The sequence below is a fragment of the Drosophila takahashii genome, chromosome 2R, assembly GCF_030179915.1.
Source record: "Drosophila takahashii strain IR98-3 E-12201 chromosome 2R, DtakHiC1v2, whole genome shotgun sequence".
In the NCBI taxonomy this organism is placed as follows: domain Eukaryota; kingdom Metazoa; phylum Arthropoda; class Insecta; order Diptera; family Drosophilidae; genus Drosophila; species Drosophila takahashii.
In genome coordinates, this window is record NC_091679.1 from 35,661,686 (window position 1) to 35,678,082 (window position 16,397).

Genomic DNA, 16,397 nt, shown 5'->3' on the forward strand with positions numbered 1-16,397 from the left:
GAACGATATGGTGTAATATCTCTCGTTCTCGACTATGAAATACCCATTACTCACTGCTCAAATTATGTGGTCTACTTCAAGGGATTGAGTAAAGATTGGTATAACACATTTTTTCTTTTAAATTTCGATTTTTGAATTGAATAATATTTAGTTTAAAATAATATTTCATGTTTCTTATGGATATAATTATAATCTTACTAGGTAATTATAAATTCACCTTTTTTTGCACACTTGATAATATCTTTAGCGGTTAATTTTTGTTGAGTTGTTCAGTTCAGTTGTTCTCTCTTCTCAGCTGTTTTTATTCGCTGTTAAAATAATTAAATTTGTATTAAATTCTCCTCATTTCACGAATACAATATACCCCTTCTTTTCTTAAAAGTAGCGGGTACAATAAATCTCCCACCGGCTTTTTTGCGGTGGCCAAAGACGCCGACCGCAGCGTCGACTGCGCTGCCCGTGTCTCTGCATTGGCATTTAGGCATTTATTGCCCACGGCAGGCGAACAGCCGCTTCAGATTCTCGTCATCGCTCGTGGAAGGCGCATCGTAAACGCCGCTCTCGTTCTCGAATTTAGTGTGAAAGCTCAGCCACCCACCTCCCACCGCCTGCCGCCCGCCGGAAAAGTCTCGCGAGTGCCCGAAAAATTGAGTTTACCCCCAATAAAACACAGAGTTAACCCATAAAATCCTAACAAAATGAGCAGTAAGTTGGGCCCGCAACGAAACCAAAGCAATAAAAGAAAGAAAAATCGTAAAAGAAAAGCAAAGCAAGAAGAGAGTGTGTGTGTGTATGCATGGCTAAAGGCTGGAAACTGAAAATCGGAAGAAAAGCCTGCCCTAAGTTAAAGCTCCTTTTGGCGTTTGTTTCCTGCTAATCAACCAAAAAATCGCCATCCCTCCCATTTCATAACACTCGCTTCTCCTGGGAGGAGTTATGCAAAGTCGAGAAATCAAAATCAGAAACCGAATCAAATCATAGCGATAATCGGCACTACTAAGTATAATATATGTATTTATAAATCGAGCATAGAGCGCGCGACAATGTTTGTCTACGACCTTTACTGACCTTCACTAGCGCTGCTAGCCCCTGCCTCATCACCACCCCCCGATTCGCCCCTCTCTGTCTCTCCCTCTCTTGAAAAAACCTTAGAGCGTATAGGAAAACATTTAAAAAATACGACCATTGCATTGGGAACCTCTGGCTGCCTGGCACATTTGTTTGTTTATGAAAAGTTTGTGCACAAAATCGCTGATAACGTGAAGCTCACATAACCTTCAAGGAGAGAATCGTAGAGAGCGAGAGCTTAAAGTTATGCTGAGAGCTCCCCGATTTGTTGTGATTGCATTACATCGCTTTTGCGCTTTGTACCTGTCGCAATCCGGTGACCCAGTAAATCCCACGTAGCGCCATTAGCGGCGTTATCATCCCCAGTGCCTTATCAACGATGCGATTTCCGCATCTGCAGCCCATTGAGATTAGCGGGCCCATTAAGGGATGCACTTCGCCTTGGCATTTTCACACGCGTTCGCTGACGTCCGGCGATCATGTTTGAAGCACCTCTCTACCTCCACGCTCCATATATAATATTCTATATGTGTAGTATACCCCATAGATGTGCGTCTATTTTTAAGTCCCGCCTATATACGTATGGTTCGGAATTATGGCTGGCGACAGGCGCTAACAAGTTTTGTGTGCTCGAAAATAATACTATTTTCTGCTTTTCGAAAAGTTTTCCACGCCCGAGAACATTCTTTTGTGTCGCATCGCCCACCAAAAATATGGGATCTCTCATCATTTTCTCTTTCCGTGGAAAATCCATTAAATCTGCACGGATTTATGCCCGCATTAATCATCAACCTACGGCAGCTGCCTTGAATTTTTCTCTCAGCCCGCAGGGATTTCCAGCATCTCGCATCGCATTTCGGTCACCCATCCATACACATCCATGGTGATTCAATTTCTAAAATTGCTGCGTTGCCTGTACCAATGCCGATCCAATGCATCGCCTACCAGCAGACACAATCTCATTTCATTTCACTTCACATCGGCGGGGCTATTTTTAGTGGCCTGCTCTTTAGGATACAGAATCGGAATCTACAAGATACACACTGCCCGCTGAGGTTTCCCGCAGAACTTGTTCCGCGCCTTGCACTCGCCAATTTGTGCGTTGGTGTCGCCGACGTTCCCCGATCTCCTTGTCAAGACCCTTCCCTTTGGCATATCCCATTATGCATTTCCATCGTACAGTCCAACATGGGTAGCCCAAACTTTCATAAGATATAACTTCCGGCCACTTTAAGCAAATGCACTTTAATAGAGCCTTTAATTTGTAAGATCACAATAATGTTCGGTTTTAAAGATCTTTTCGCATGATAATCTTTTAGATTTTTATTTCAATTACCAAATTTGGCAAAAATTCAAAAATTAATTTTTTTTTTTTTTTTGGAGTACAAGCGTAGCTTAAGGCCACAGCAGCTATATGTAGCTACTATTAAACCCCAAGGTTATAGGCAATTTATTATTTCCTTTTAACCTGGCAATAAATAAATAAATAAATAAATAAATAAATAAATAAATAAATAAATAAATAAATAAATAAATAAATAAATAAATAAATAAATAAATAAATAAATAAATAAAAAAATAAATAAATAAAAAAATAAATAAATAAATAAAATAAATTTTTTTGGAATACCTTGAAAATCTATTTTAATCTTCCGAAAACTATCTTTACATCGATGCTAGAATTTAGTTTCCGTTTAACCAGGATCGACTGTACCTTATTTCTTATGCGCCGGCTGCAAATTATCGCGCTGCTTTAATGGGGACCCTGACAAACGGGTTTTCTGGGAGGGACCGGGATGGCTGTACATATTCGTATGTCTCCCTCAAGGTCTCGGCTCCTCCATTCATCTAATTGGTGACCCCATTCATGGCGGTGTCTGGCGTTAATCTGATCTGGGCCTCATCACGCTCCAACGGGCATTTGTTCAGTCACTTGACCCAGACCCAAAACTCGACCCATCCCATGACTCCCCGACCTTTTTGTGTACTTGCTTTGGCAGGGCGCTTTATCAGCTTTATTGTGCTCCCGCTATACGCAATTGATAAAAGCGGGGGATGAAGGCGCAAACTCTGCTCAAAGAAGAGACTAACTAAGAGAGAGCTTTCCTGGCGAAGAGAGCAACTTGGTTTTGTACTTCTCTTTTTCTACACTGCCGAAAAACCTGAGGAATTTTCCCACAATTAGCTGTCACATAAATTGCTAATTTACCTATTTTTAAGCATATGTTTAAGGAAAATGTCGCGACGCATTCGTTTTGACAATTTCAACAGTTGTTGAATGTTTATATTTAGACCAAGTGTTGTTTATTTTATTTTGTTTAAATCGCCAAATTTATGACGCTGCCGAGAATTCTTTTTTTGATCGTTCTCCCCCATAAGTTTTATTGTTTTGTGAAATTTTTTGTCATTTTTGCACACATCCGGTAAGTCAGAAGTTATTAAGATCCATTCTAGTTTCGCCGAAAGTAAATGATTTCATTTTTATTTTAGGCTCAACGAATCATTTCACAAGCACACGCAAACACACACCCGCAAATAGAAAAGAAAGCACCCGCACACACTCACACACACACACAAACACTAAAGAATCCGGCGGAGGATGAAGATCGTCCTGATCTCAATCCAAATCGGGATCAAGATCAAGATCAGCCTAGCGAATGCATTTGAATGCCGCTGATTAGCTCGCTGTGCGGCAGTTATCATCAGTATGCGCATCCGCATCCGTAAATGTGTCCACATCCGTATCCGCATCCGTATCTGAATGCGTAGTCGAGAAGGTAGTTGTTGTAATCCATCTACTTGTTGTATCCTACGCTTCACAGTTCCTTTTCAGTTCGCTTCTCTAAAACCAAACCAAAAACCCATGTATACAGAACTCTAATCAGAAACTTAACCCGACTAAAGTTAGCTCAACGAAATGTACAAAGAATATCATATATATGCACACCCTGGTATATATATCTTATCTACTTTCTATCGATTTGTAGTATTAATACCCGAGTAATAATGTTTTAAATTCCATTTACTTGTCAATAATCAAAATTGGAAATAAAAAATAATCGTATGTTTTCTCTATTTTAACTCTAATGATTTTTGAATTTTCAAAACAGCAAGATCGCATGGTTTAACAATTTCTAAATACTACCAAGAACGGGGAGTCTTCTTGTAAATTGTGTACCATACAGATTCCAACCTAATCCAGAAAAAACTAATCTCCCCCATCGAGTAAGAAATATGCATCGAAAAAATAAAGCTCATAATCGCCCCATAAACATGTACGCATATAGGATATGCCAGCGCCATGAATAATTATCTATAGCTTTTGCCCAACTAAATGCCAACTACGCAAAATTCTAATTGCTCGTTTGGACGCGCCTGAAATATGCTCTGCTCGATTCTGCCAATTCTTTATTCTCTAAAATATTCTCGTTTTTTTCTGTTTTGCAATTTTATCCACGCTAACAAAGCAAATGAAATTGGGATGCATGTGGGCGCCGCTGACGCAGTCGGAGATCTGCACACACCACTTGTACATACATATATCTCTGTTCTATTTCGAACGGGGAACCCGAACAATCGCTTGTTTATTTATAATCCATAACGTTTTTTGCTGAATCCGAAACTAATAAATACAAAAACGAATTCCCAGCCAGCTGCTGCAGTGAAACGTGCAATGTGCAACAGTATCTTGTTGTATTGTAACCCAATTCGTATCTCTGACTTTTGCATCTGCGAGATATCAATAGTGTTTAATTTGCATCCTCCTCCTCTCTCTCTTTCTCTTGTCCCGAATAGAGTTCGCTTGGGTGACGCTGACGACAAATGACACGTACTCACTGGGTGCCTTGGTTCTGGCCCACTCCCTGAAAAGGGCCAAAACCGCCCACCAGCTGGCCGTACTGGTCACGCCCACCGTTTCGCAGGCGATGCGCGACAGACTGAAGGAGGTGTACAACGTGGTGCAGGAGGTCAATGTGCTGGACTCACAGGACGCCGCCAATTTGGCCCTGCTCGCCCGCCCCGAACTGGGCGTGACCTTCACAAAGCTCCACTGCTGGCGCCTCGTTCAGTTCGAGAAGTGCGTCTTCCTGGATGCGGATACACTGGTAAGACTATTATTAAATTAGATGTTCCTACATCATGTGGGCCTCTTTGATCTTCTGCAAATATTTATTTTATCACACCATTGATCTGATCGGAACTCATATAGTTTTTTGTAAACATCTTCCGTTTGATCTAAGTACATTCTTAAAATCGATATAAAAACAATTATTCAAAAAAGTAAATAAAACAGTTAATATCTATGGGAGAAAATAATTAGAAACTAAAATTAATTTGATGAGTTATCTGAAAATCCATTATATGGTTTAACAACTTTAACTAGTATATTTTTTTAAATATTTTTTATAAACATTTTTCTTATAAAAGAAGAGTTTAAAGCTGCAATTGGTATCCAATTTTTTATTTAATAAATAAATATAAATATTTACTTGGAATATTTTACCCTTAAATGAATAAATCTTTAGCACAATAGTTTACTTATAATGGTCTGTCATTTTAATGCACTTCATTTCATAAAAGCCAGTATTTATATAAATTTGTATTCCCATTTGTATCCATTAAATAATGAAGTATACCTTAAGCATCTTAAACATATCTAATCGAATAATCTATTTTCTTAATCGTAGGTCTTGCAAAACTGCGACGAGCTGTTCGAGCGCGAGGAACTGTCGGCTTCTCCGGATGTCAGCTGGCCGGATTGCTTCAACTCCGGCGTGTTCGTGTTCAAACCCAGCGTGGACACCTTCGGCCAGATCACAAAGTTCGCCGTGAAGAACGGCAGCTTCGATGGCGGTGACCAGGGCCTGCTGAACCAGTTCTTTGCCGATTGGGCGACGGCGGACATCAAGAAGCATTTGCCATTCGTTTACAATGTGACGGCCTATGCCTCGTACTGCTATCTGCCCGCCTTCAAACAGTAAGTTCGCTATCTCTATGGGGCGTAAATGGTAAATAGTTTTGTAATACCCAACATTTGACTTGCAGGTTCAGAGATAAGATTAAGATTTTGCATTTCGCCGGCAAGCTGAAGCCCTGGCTGATTCAGTTCAACTCGGAGACCAGGGTTGCCAACGTTTCGTCAGACTATGCCCATGCCCAGGATCTGATTCAGTTGTGGTGGAACATCTTCGTCGACAATGTGATCCAGTCCCTGTCCACCGAAATGGTAAGTGCTATTAGTAATATACTCGAGACTCTTGACCCCTTGACGTTTTGCAGCCTATTTGCCCCCGAAAAAATCAGACTGAACACTTATGTCTCCTGTTTTTGAACGCCATACTAAAGCTAACCTAAGAATTTTATTGTCTAACCCAATGTTTTTGCCCCCAAAAAAAACCCCTGCCTCGTTTCTTAACCCGCTAATCGCAAGCAAACGCCAGGAAATGCTAGTGCTAGTGATCGACCCGAGGGAGCAATGGCCCAAGGGTCCAGGTCAAGTCCAGAGGTAAGCAGATCTTCAATTGCCGATCCATTTCGCACCAGATCTGTACAGACCTTGAGCACCCCCACTCCCGTGTAAATATCTTAATTATAACGCAAATATTTATTTATTTATTTATCCATCATTTCGTGCGCCACCGAGTAAATAACCCAAGCAAACAAACTCAGTTTCGATCTATTCGCCATTTATTTCTTGCCAATAGCTGACCTCGTTATCGCTTCATTTCTCGCCTCTTTTTTCTATCTATTCACTTTAAATGCCCCTACTTTTACTTCGTTTTCATTAGGTTTTTGTTTCGGTCTGCAATTTTTCTGTTGATTTTTCCTCGATTAGCAGCCACGCCCCAGAGTAACCCATTCTTTTTTCGTTGTATATTTTCTTCCTCTATTTTTTTGGCCCCATAGACTGACGTACGGACCGAATCTCAATTGGGTTCTCTTTTAATTTATTTCTTTTGTATTTTTTGTAATATTCGTCCAACTGTGTGTGTCTCATGTGTGTGTGTGTGTGTGTAGTGATTGTCTTAGTGTTCACTTTCTTTCTGTTTTTTTCTAATTTGCATCAATTTTGGCCGAGAGCCAGAGAAATGTTTCGGTTTACGCCATCGATAGATGGAAATGATTCAAATCAAGATGGTCGGTTGGGGGTGATGCCAGAAAATTTAACTGAATCATTAGATATATCCCATAACACAAACACACACACACACACTAGCACACATTCGGGGGATCTCCTTTTTTTGTAACACATTAAGAAATGAGGGCCGAAATGATCTTATCTAAAACGTATAATTCTCTTTATAAATTTTAAAATTAAATGAAATATTTTAATTGGTAAACGATTTAAGATCAAATCGGCTTGACATTTTCTTAATTAGCTTTTTTTGTACCTTCCCCTTTTCCTCCCTTTGTCCGTTTGGTTTTGTATTTTATCAAATTGATTTACTTCTCATTTACTCTTTATTTTCCAACTTTTGCTCTCCCCTGTTGCGCATTCTGTAAATTATATTTTGCACATAAATAATACATGGACTGCCGAATCGCATTTGTCGTGCACATAACTCTTAATAAATCTAACATCGTCTCAGTGCCTTTGCCTAAACCTAATGCACTCGCAAAGCGAATTCGCGGCGGATGAGCAGCATCAGCGGCAGCAGCATGAGTACTACCAGCAGCAGAAGCTGCACCACCAACTGTTGCATGTCCGCCAGTTCCGCGATCCTTGGGCAGATTACTATGAGAATCTGGAGAAGGAGCAGCAGGAGCGGGAGCAGCAGCAGCAGCAGCAGCAACAGCACCACAATCCCAGCCAGAATCACAGCCAGGACAATGGGAATGCGGATGCGACTGAGAATGAAAATGCGAATGCGAATGCAAATGAATATGCCACTGAATGGCATCATGACGATGCATGCCACCCACCTCCGCCAACGACTCCTCCACCCCAAGCCCAAATCCAAATCCAAACCCACAATGCCACTGCCAATGCCGAAGACTTTTCTCCCGTAGATGTGAATAGCAATGAGCTAAACCATTCACAACCACCTGAACACGCCTCCTCAGACACTGCCACGCCCTCTGCCACGCCCACGCCTACGCCCACGCCTCATCATTCCGTGCATAGTCAGACAGTAGAAATTGCGACAAACCACCAACAAGAACATGAAGTTGCAGCCACATCGCCGCCTGAGGTAAAGGCAATCAATCTGAATCCGGCCTGGAAACTACACAGAAAAAATTTGATTCGATTTGTTTTTTTTTAAATCATAAAAGGTTTCCTTTAGATATTAATACGTATTAAAATTTTCGTCGAAATTTTAGGAAATATTTTCAGACTTTCCTCTCAAATCAATTTAAATGAAATTTAAAATTTTATTAATTTGAAAATAAAACTTCCTGAAAATTTTAAAAATAATCATTATTAAAACCGTTTATCCAATAGCATTACCAATATTTAATATTTTAAATTATAAAAAATCTAGTAAAAAGAAAACTAAAATTGCAATCTGCCAGTATCAAAACCGAAATGATATTTTTTCTGTGTAGAAATCCCGACTCCCAACCAACCCAACCAGCATCGGATAGTGGTGTGCAAGTGTACAAGTGCTAGTGCAAGTGATAGTGATATTGTAATGCCCTGGTTTTCGTCTAGTCACTGTTTTGCATACGAATTGTCATCGTCATTGTCCTTCGTCATCGTTCATTGTTCATGGTCCTTGGTACTCGGTTCATGGTTCAACGTTGTGTTCGTGGCCTGGATAAGGGCATTTGTTGATTTATTATTAGTTGGCCTGGCACCTGGTCAAGCATAAATGTAAATGGAAAATGGAGAGCTCGCTCCCTATCAGGCCAGCATTATCAACATCATCGTCATCATCTCGAAACTCTGAAACTCAGCAGCAAAAGCAGGCACTTCATCCTCGTGTTGCATGTGCTCACCCGCTTCAGCCACCCACCGCTCTCCATTCCAACTTACACATAGTAATCTGCCACAGAGTTGCAGGAGCACGAGTTGCAAACGTAAGCAGCCGGAGTGCAACGCGTCGTATACTTGATTTATGCCTCGGGCAGCACTCTGCTGTCATATTAATCATACGCCCCGTGCACCGTAACTAACATCTCAATGTTGTCAACCGTTGTTCGTCTGCGCACTGCGTGCTAATAAATGTTTAATTCGTAGTGCATGAAATGCCCTATTTAATACACAAAATCCCTAGTCTTTCCCCCGTTTTCCGTGCTAATTGAATAGCGTCTTAATCAGTTTAATTAACATTATTTCAGGCGGGTCTGGCTGGTGCTCTGTCACAGCTTCGCATCGGTGAGCAGCGTACTCCCGAGCAGGAGGACTACGAGAACCAGATGCGTCGCCAGTGCTGGGAGTCCGGACAGATCGACTACTCCGGGGCCGATTCCTTCGAGAACATCTGGAAGAAGATCTCGCAGACGCTGGAGAAGAAGAGCGACAAGGAGTCGGAAGAAACTGGTAGCTCATAGATACAAAGCACGAAACTAAACAAACAAACAAATGCAAATCGTTCGTTATTCGTCGTTTTGTTGCCATTTTTTCTTGTACACGCACACACTCAATTCCCCCGCCCCCTAAAAGAAACACGCACACACAGACCAAATCCCAAATCCCCTCCCCTTTTGGGAGGCAGGCGAACTGTTGCCAATGTCAAGGAGCCCACGGCCTAATTGAAATTTAAGGTTCGGCACAAAAAATGTTGTCGAAACGAATTCTTCAGAGTGTCATAAATGCAATTTTTATTTGCCTCCCCCTCTTCTCACACGTCTCCTTCTGAAAGCAAGAAGGAGAACGCACAGAAATTTTAATTAAGTTTTCAAATTAAACTTTTTGCACTGCTGCTGCTGCGCTCGACATACGTGATGTGGTGTGTGGGCGACACACTTGGCACAGTTGCCCCAATCTCGTGCCCCAAAAACCCCTCCTTCTCCCAAAAACACGAAACAAAAAACACTTGGCCCCGGCCACAAACTTTTACACTTCATTGTATTTTAATTGAAAATTTTGTACTTTCACCCTCTCGTGTGTTTACCGATTTACGAGTATGGCGATGACTTTTTAGCTCATCTGCATCGGAATTCAATGTGGCATAAAGTCCATTCCCTCCCCCCGTTTTCCCACCCACATATGTACATATGTTTTTCCTATGAATAAAAACCAAACAAAGAGTTATTGTATAAACTCTAGAAAAGATAAACGAAAACAATTTAAAATAAAGTAAAAATCAAAAATGAAATTGTAGCCAACATTTTGTGGCTATTGTGTATTGTGTCTGTGTGTGAGAGTGAGCGTGTGTGTGTGTGACAGCCCCGCCCCCTTTTTGGCGCCCACTCCTCGGATCGAATCCGAGCTGAGCGTCAAATGTTTGTTTCAAGTGTTTTGGCAGCCTAACTTTTCTATCTACATATCTACGTATATACCATTTATGTTATAATTTACCTTTTGCAAATATTGTCGTAATATTTATTCGAGAACAACAAGAACAAAGAAACCCCGAACAACACAAACAAATTTTCAATTTAAGAAATACTGTTTTTAAATATGCATTTTTATTTTAGCCTTAAGTTCTCTTCTACCTTGTTTGTCGCCTTTTCAGTTGTGTACTTTTAAGCCATCTTAGCCATGGGAAGTCTGAGGTCTTAGAACCATCACGTAGCCATAAGCGACAGCACTGTATCACCCACCGCATCTCAGTCATCACCAGCATCCACCAGCATCCCAGACGATGTAGCTGAATCGAATTAAAACTACTGTCTCGTTACCCCTAACCACATTTGCAGATAATGATAACGATAACGATAGTGACCCCGCTAACCCACTGAGCTATGCTCAATTGCTAAATGAAACCGCCAGCAAACTGCTGCATCCGCCCGAGAAATCGTTACCTTCGGAGGCGGTGAAAGCGAAGCCGGCTCCTAATGATTCGGGCAGTGCGAATGGAGACGGTCTTGACCAGCCACGCCCCTCTAACCGCCCGCAAGCCGCAACTAACAAAGTGCAAACGGCAAACGCTTCAGCTTCCCCAGCCTCAGCTTCATCTTCAGCCACCTTGAAACAGAGTCCACAGAAGCCGCTTCCACAACCGGAAACGGAACCCAAGCCCGAATCGAAAGCGAAACCGAAACCACAACCGCAACCGCAGCACATCACGATTCAGACAACAGGAAGCGAAAATAGCAACAGCAGCAGCAGCAGCAACGTCTCCAAGAACAACAAACAGAAGTCCGCCCGCAAGTTCAAATAGCAATTACTGAACCTGCTGATGCACTACAGCTGCCTGCCACACCTGGCGTGTGGCAGCTGCAGGTCGCTGTACTACCGGCGGCTGCCACTGGAACCCCATCTGGATACCGAACCCCAACCCGTGCACGTCTAACCCGGCGATTGATTCAATTGACAGATCCGAGAAAGTAAAAAGCGTATGCAACGATGAATGCCGGAAAAATTGCTTACTGAGCGGCTCTTAGACGAAGTCCTTAAAGTTTATCAGGTCAATTAGGAGTGTTACTTAATTAAATCGAATATAACTTAACCTTAGTCAATTTTAATATGCGACTTTTTCGCTAAAGCAACGATTGATTTATAAGTGTCTACGAAGTTATTTAAAGTAAAGTGAGTTTAATTGCTTTGAGTCTTCTAAAATTAATGCTTAAATTAGGTAGTCAACATTGAATTATAACGGCTTAATACTTAAATACGAATCGGATATCTAAGACTTTATTGAACTCGTCTAAGAGCCCTTAGACTTACCCCAATGCCAGGCTGCCTTACTGAGGAAACCCATACAATATCGTAGATTTAGCTTAGGATAAGCGAAAGCTAATACTAGACTTAAGCCGCAAGTGCTTTGGATAACCCTAGATGCAAAAACACACACTCTGTCGAGAGCTTGGGACGCTTTGATACCACCTTATATACCATATATATATACTACATATACACACATCCACACACACCACAGAGCTACTGACCTCCGCGGACATCGAAGATGGTAAGGTGGAGTTCGACAAGGCCACAGGAGCCAGCACCACGTACAAGCTGATCGAGGGTGGCTACGAGGTGATCACCACCACCCCCCAGCCGAATGGAACCGTGAAGACCCAGGTGCGAACCTTCTGGGACCCGAAGCCCGTCAGCGAGGAGGATCTGAAGAAGGAGCAGCAGAACAAGAAGCTCGTCCAGAAGCGTCTGGGCAAGGAGATCCGCATTGATGAGCGCACCACCATGCTGACCCGGGCCATCGAGGGTGGCTACGAGGAGGTGACCACCACCGTCAACGACGATGGAACTCGGAGCATGCGCACCAAGACCTTCTACGACTCGGTTCCCACGGAGGTGGATGAGAACACGGCCGCCAGGTTGAACAAGAACAAGAAGAACGTGACCAGGAAGTCGTCGGTGGACTCCACCGATTCCACCGAGTCCTCCCGCCGCATCGTCCAGAAGCAGCAGAAGAACGTGGTGCAGAACTACCAGGATCAGCAGACCAACTCGACCACCACCTCGGAGCGCCGGGTATCGGTGACGCAGAACATCGAGATCACCGAGAACAATCGCACCGTGCGCAAGAACTCGCTGCAGGAGCAGAATGTCAAGGCCATCACTACCACCTCGTCTGCGACCAGCGACAAGAAGCAGAAGAAGAAGCCCAAGTCGTCGGCTCCACCACCACCCGCTGACTTCTTCCAGAACGACACCACTTCGGTGGCCTCGAAGCGAGTGCCCGGCGGAGTGGAGTACACCTACTCCACGGAACTGGAGTCCGGCAAGACCATCACCACCTCGAAGACCGTCTACGAGGAGGAGGAGGTGGAGCTCACCGAGGAGGAGATCCGCCAGTACAAGAAGACCCTGAAGGACGCCGAGAAGCACAAGAACGTGACCACCACCAAGAAGCTCAAGTCCGAGTCGGGCACCAAGAAGATCGTGCCCTCCGAGAACCCAGGCGATGTGACCACCGTGGAGACCATCAAGATCGAGGGAGGCACCGAGTACCACTACACCACCGTGACGGCCGAGGGCATTGTGAAGAAGGCCGTGAAGACCGTGTTCGATCCCGTGCCCACCAACAAGGCCAATCCCGATGACACGGACGAGGAGGAGATCATCGAGGAGTACGAGGAGGAGATCATCGAGCCCGGCGAGAAGAACGTCAAGACCATCGAGACGATCAAGCAGCTGCCCACCAAGTTCGAGGGTGAGCACATCCAATAACTAACCCCCTAACCATTTTCCAACCCTTTTTCAATCTTTCCGCAGAGGAAGTGACCATCACCCATGAGAGGAAGGAGAAGAAGGTAAAGAAGTCCATGGTCATTAGCCAGTAGAGATCGCCGCACACCCACACTGAAACACACCCAAGCACACACACTCGCGACACTCACACAACAACACAAGGCACATACACATACACAAACAAGCTTAAGATAAGGCTCAAGGCCCGAAGACACCGAAGAAAGGCCCTGCGAAGATCCCAAGCTAATTCTCCTGACCTATTTCAGCATCCAGTTCAGTTAGTTGCGGGCGGTCTTTGCACGCTACTCGTTAGCTTTGTTATCAATTACCAGCTGTCTAGTGCCCTAGAAATGTATTACGAAATTATCCAAAATTTATTACAAGAAACTACCTAACATAAATGTATCCTCTTTTGTTAACAAAAATAAATCTCAAGTTTTGGTTCTAATTCTTCTTGGCCTTCTTCTTACTTGGAGTGTTCTTCGATTTGGAGGATTTGCTGCGGCAAATGAGGATCAGGGCCACAATTGGCAGGAGAATGATAGCCAGAGCCAGGCCCACAATGTCCAGGAGGTAGAATTGGTACCAGGGCAGTTCCACGCCAGCTGCCACCAGATGAGGAGCTCCTCGGTGCTCGATCACATAGTTGATCCAGTACATCGCCGTATCCATAGCTCCAAGGGGTCGATCGCGGAACACCCTCGAAGCCTTCTTTATGTTATTAGCGTACTTGGGATTCTCAATCAGTTCAAGAAGCAGTCCTCGCAACTCTTCCTCCGTAACACTCCGGTAGTCCAGGCCCAAAGCATATCCCGCATTCTTTCCTTGATTAATATTCTGATGCTGATCACAATAGACAGGCATTCCTAGAATTGGTACTCCATTGTATACCGCTTCCTGAGTTCCGAAGAGTCCACCATGGGCGATGAACACCTTCACATTGGGATGCGCCAGAATGTCGGCCTGAGGTAACCAACTCTGCACCTTCACATTGGCCGGCAGATTGGGCAGAGATTCATCCTCGAACTTCCAAAGAACACGCTGTTTCAGACTGCCAAAGACGTCCAGGAATATCTTAAGCTTTTCGGAAGGGAGATCGGCACTGCGTACTTGGGAGCCTAAGCGAGAAATGTGTTATGGCATACGTTTTAAATTGACTTATCAAGAGAAAGCACACTCACCCAAGCTGAAGTAAATAGCTCCATGGGTAGCTCCATCCAGGAACTTCTGAAGGTCCTCCGGCAATTCCTTCGGGGGCTGAATATGCAGTCCACCCACAGGGATCATGTTATAAGCCATGGGTCTGGCCGAAGCCAGTGGCATGTAGGTGTTCAATAGGATAGCAGAGATGTTTCGCTCTAGTTCCTTTATGGTCGGAACTCTATCGAGCAGTTTGGAGAAGTGTTTCCTTAAGACGGCATCCTGACCGGGGTAGTAAGAGAACTCCCTGCTGAGATCCTCGAAGGCATTGATGGCAACATTTGAAATTCGATCCAAAAATGACATGCGATCTGTGAATGGCATATAGGCATGTGGGACATACGACCAAGGAGACACTATTCCAAACAACTGGCTGAGGTAGTTGGCATTGCCAAAGGTCGAAACCGTTATGATGGGGATCTGATAGAGGTGTCCCAGGATGAGGGCACCCTCGTTGAAGAACTGCTCCGCCAGCAAAAGATCGTACTTGCCGACCTTATTCTTTTCATTGATTACTGCCTGAATTTCCGGCTGCTCGAAGGCAAAGTCTGTGCTGTGCACTCCCATCACATTAACCATCCTGAAGAATACGTGATTCGGCAAATCAGTCATTTCCAAAACGGTGTTTTTTTTGGTCATCTCCTTAACTGAGGAATACAAATGTTAATCAATTAATTTAGATCATTTACTAGGCCACTTTACTTACTTTCTGGCCAAAAATCGTATTGCGGAATCACAATTTCCTTGTAGTTCGCTCCAAGCTTTTCCTTGGCTAAGGAGAACGGAGTGATGAAAGTGACTTCATGGCCTTGTTTTACGAGTTCCCTGATGATGGCATTGGTCATCATGAAATGGCTTTTTCCGGGGAAAAAGAAGGCTGCCAGGATGCGGGAGCCGGCACCCAAGTCCAGTTGCTGAAGAGCCACCAGGCTCAAGAGGAGGATGTGCAAAGCACTTCTGAATTGCTGTAAAATAATAATGTAGTTATTATCACTATGTGCTACTGATTGTGAGTATAATATAATTTTTAATGTTCACGTATTCATTATCTTATCAGCCAGCCCTTTATGTGAGGTCTTGACTTTTACCTATCACCATATCACATAATACGAGGTGATAACAAGAAGCTTTAGTTTATTTTCCTATAAAAACGTTTAAAGCTATTCGGTCAGTTTATTAACCTCTAATTTAATTTCACTGTCAGTAACAAAAAGCTTTCAAAGCTTTCAGATATTTAATTAATTTATTTACAAAAAGTCAACAAACCATTTTGATTCCGCGTGTTGTTCTACGATTCGGAACAATCAACAACCGACTCGGTGAACGACTCTCCAACGACTGCGAATGGGTTCTGATAGATCGTTTTGTGCGGGTCTGTAGTTAGATCGCCGCTATAAGTAAATATGTATGTTTGGAGCCCCCTTGAGATTGGCGAAAGTATAGATCTGCGTGAGGTTCGTGCGAAAAGTCAAGAGAGAGGTGTGCCAGGCGGAGACGTCTCTTCAGAGTATTCTATTAAAGTTCACAAAATTTGATGTAACCATGATCAGGCCAAATTTTTAAATACAATTTCAATGATGCAGATCTTTAAAAGGAAGGAAAAAAATATTTTGTCGTTCTTAATTTAAAGAAAAATGTATTTTCTTGGAATATGTATTTATGCGTAAGTGCACTTAGCGCAAAAGCCGGTCGGAATTTATATTGGTGATAGGCTTATCGATGTATTTTTTATAAAATAGAATAACATTTTTTAATAGAGGTCACTATGTCCAAAATCTATGAAAACAACATTTTCCTTCAGAGAGAGAAAATGGGTGTTATTCGAAAAAAGTATAACATTGATAAGAGTTTGTCGATCAAAATTAAA

The 16,397-nt window shown here is 43.0% G+C and overlaps 3 protein-coding genes across 9 annotated transcripts; 2 read left to right on the plus strand and 1 right to left on the minus strand.

Moving 5' to 3' along the window:
* Positions 1-510: 510 nt before the first annotated feature.
* LOC123002717 (uncharacterized protein DDB_G0280579) lies at positions 511-13,778 on the plus strand. Its single transcript, XM_044393217.2, has 3 exons — positions 511-705; positions 12,057-13,292; positions 13,355-13,778. Exons 1-3 carry the CDS (start codon positions 699-701, stop codon positions 13,420-13,422), a joined length of 1,311 nt encoding a protein of 436 aa, XP_044249152.1. The 5' UTR covers positions 511-698; the 3' UTR covers positions 13,423-13,778.
* On the plus strand, positions 3,202-11,711 carry Gyg (glycogenin 1). 7 transcript variants are annotated; one of them, XM_017160149.3, is made up of 8 exons: positions 3,202-3,845; positions 4,864-5,174; positions 5,757-6,046; positions 6,115-6,295; positions 6,500-6,574; positions 7,659-8,261; positions 9,352-9,553; positions 10,876-11,711. In XM_017160149.3, the coding sequence occupies exons 1-8, from the start codon at positions 3,830-3,832 to the stop codon at positions 11,337-11,339; spliced, it is 2,142 nt and encodes a 713-aa protein (XP_017015638.2). In that variant the 5' UTR covers positions 3,202-3,829; the 3' UTR covers positions 11,340-11,711. The 7 variants fall into 7 exon arrangements, with proteins under 7 accessions (XP_017015638.2, XP_044249147.1, XP_044249149.1 ...); XM_044393212.2 differs by lacking the exon at positions 6,500-6,574 and having other exon boundaries at positions 3,214-3,845; positions 10,876-11,710; XM_044393214.2 differs by lacking the exon at positions 7,659-8,261 and having other exon boundaries at positions 3,233-3,845; positions 10,876-11,707.
* LOC108069894 (UDP-glycosyltransferase family 49 member B1) lies at positions 13,686-15,880 on the minus strand. Its single transcript, XM_044393216.1, has 4 exons — positions 15,797-15,880; positions 15,237-15,495; positions 14,512-15,177; positions 13,686-14,448 (listed from the first exon to the last, which is right to left on the minus strand). The coding sequence occupies exons 1-4, from the start codon at positions 15,797-15,799 to the stop codon at positions 13,775-13,777; spliced, it is 1,602 nt and encodes a 533-aa protein (XP_044249151.1). The 5' UTR covers positions 15,800-15,880; the 3' UTR covers positions 13,686-13,774.
* Between the last annotated feature and the right edge of the window lie 517 nt (positions 15,881-16,397).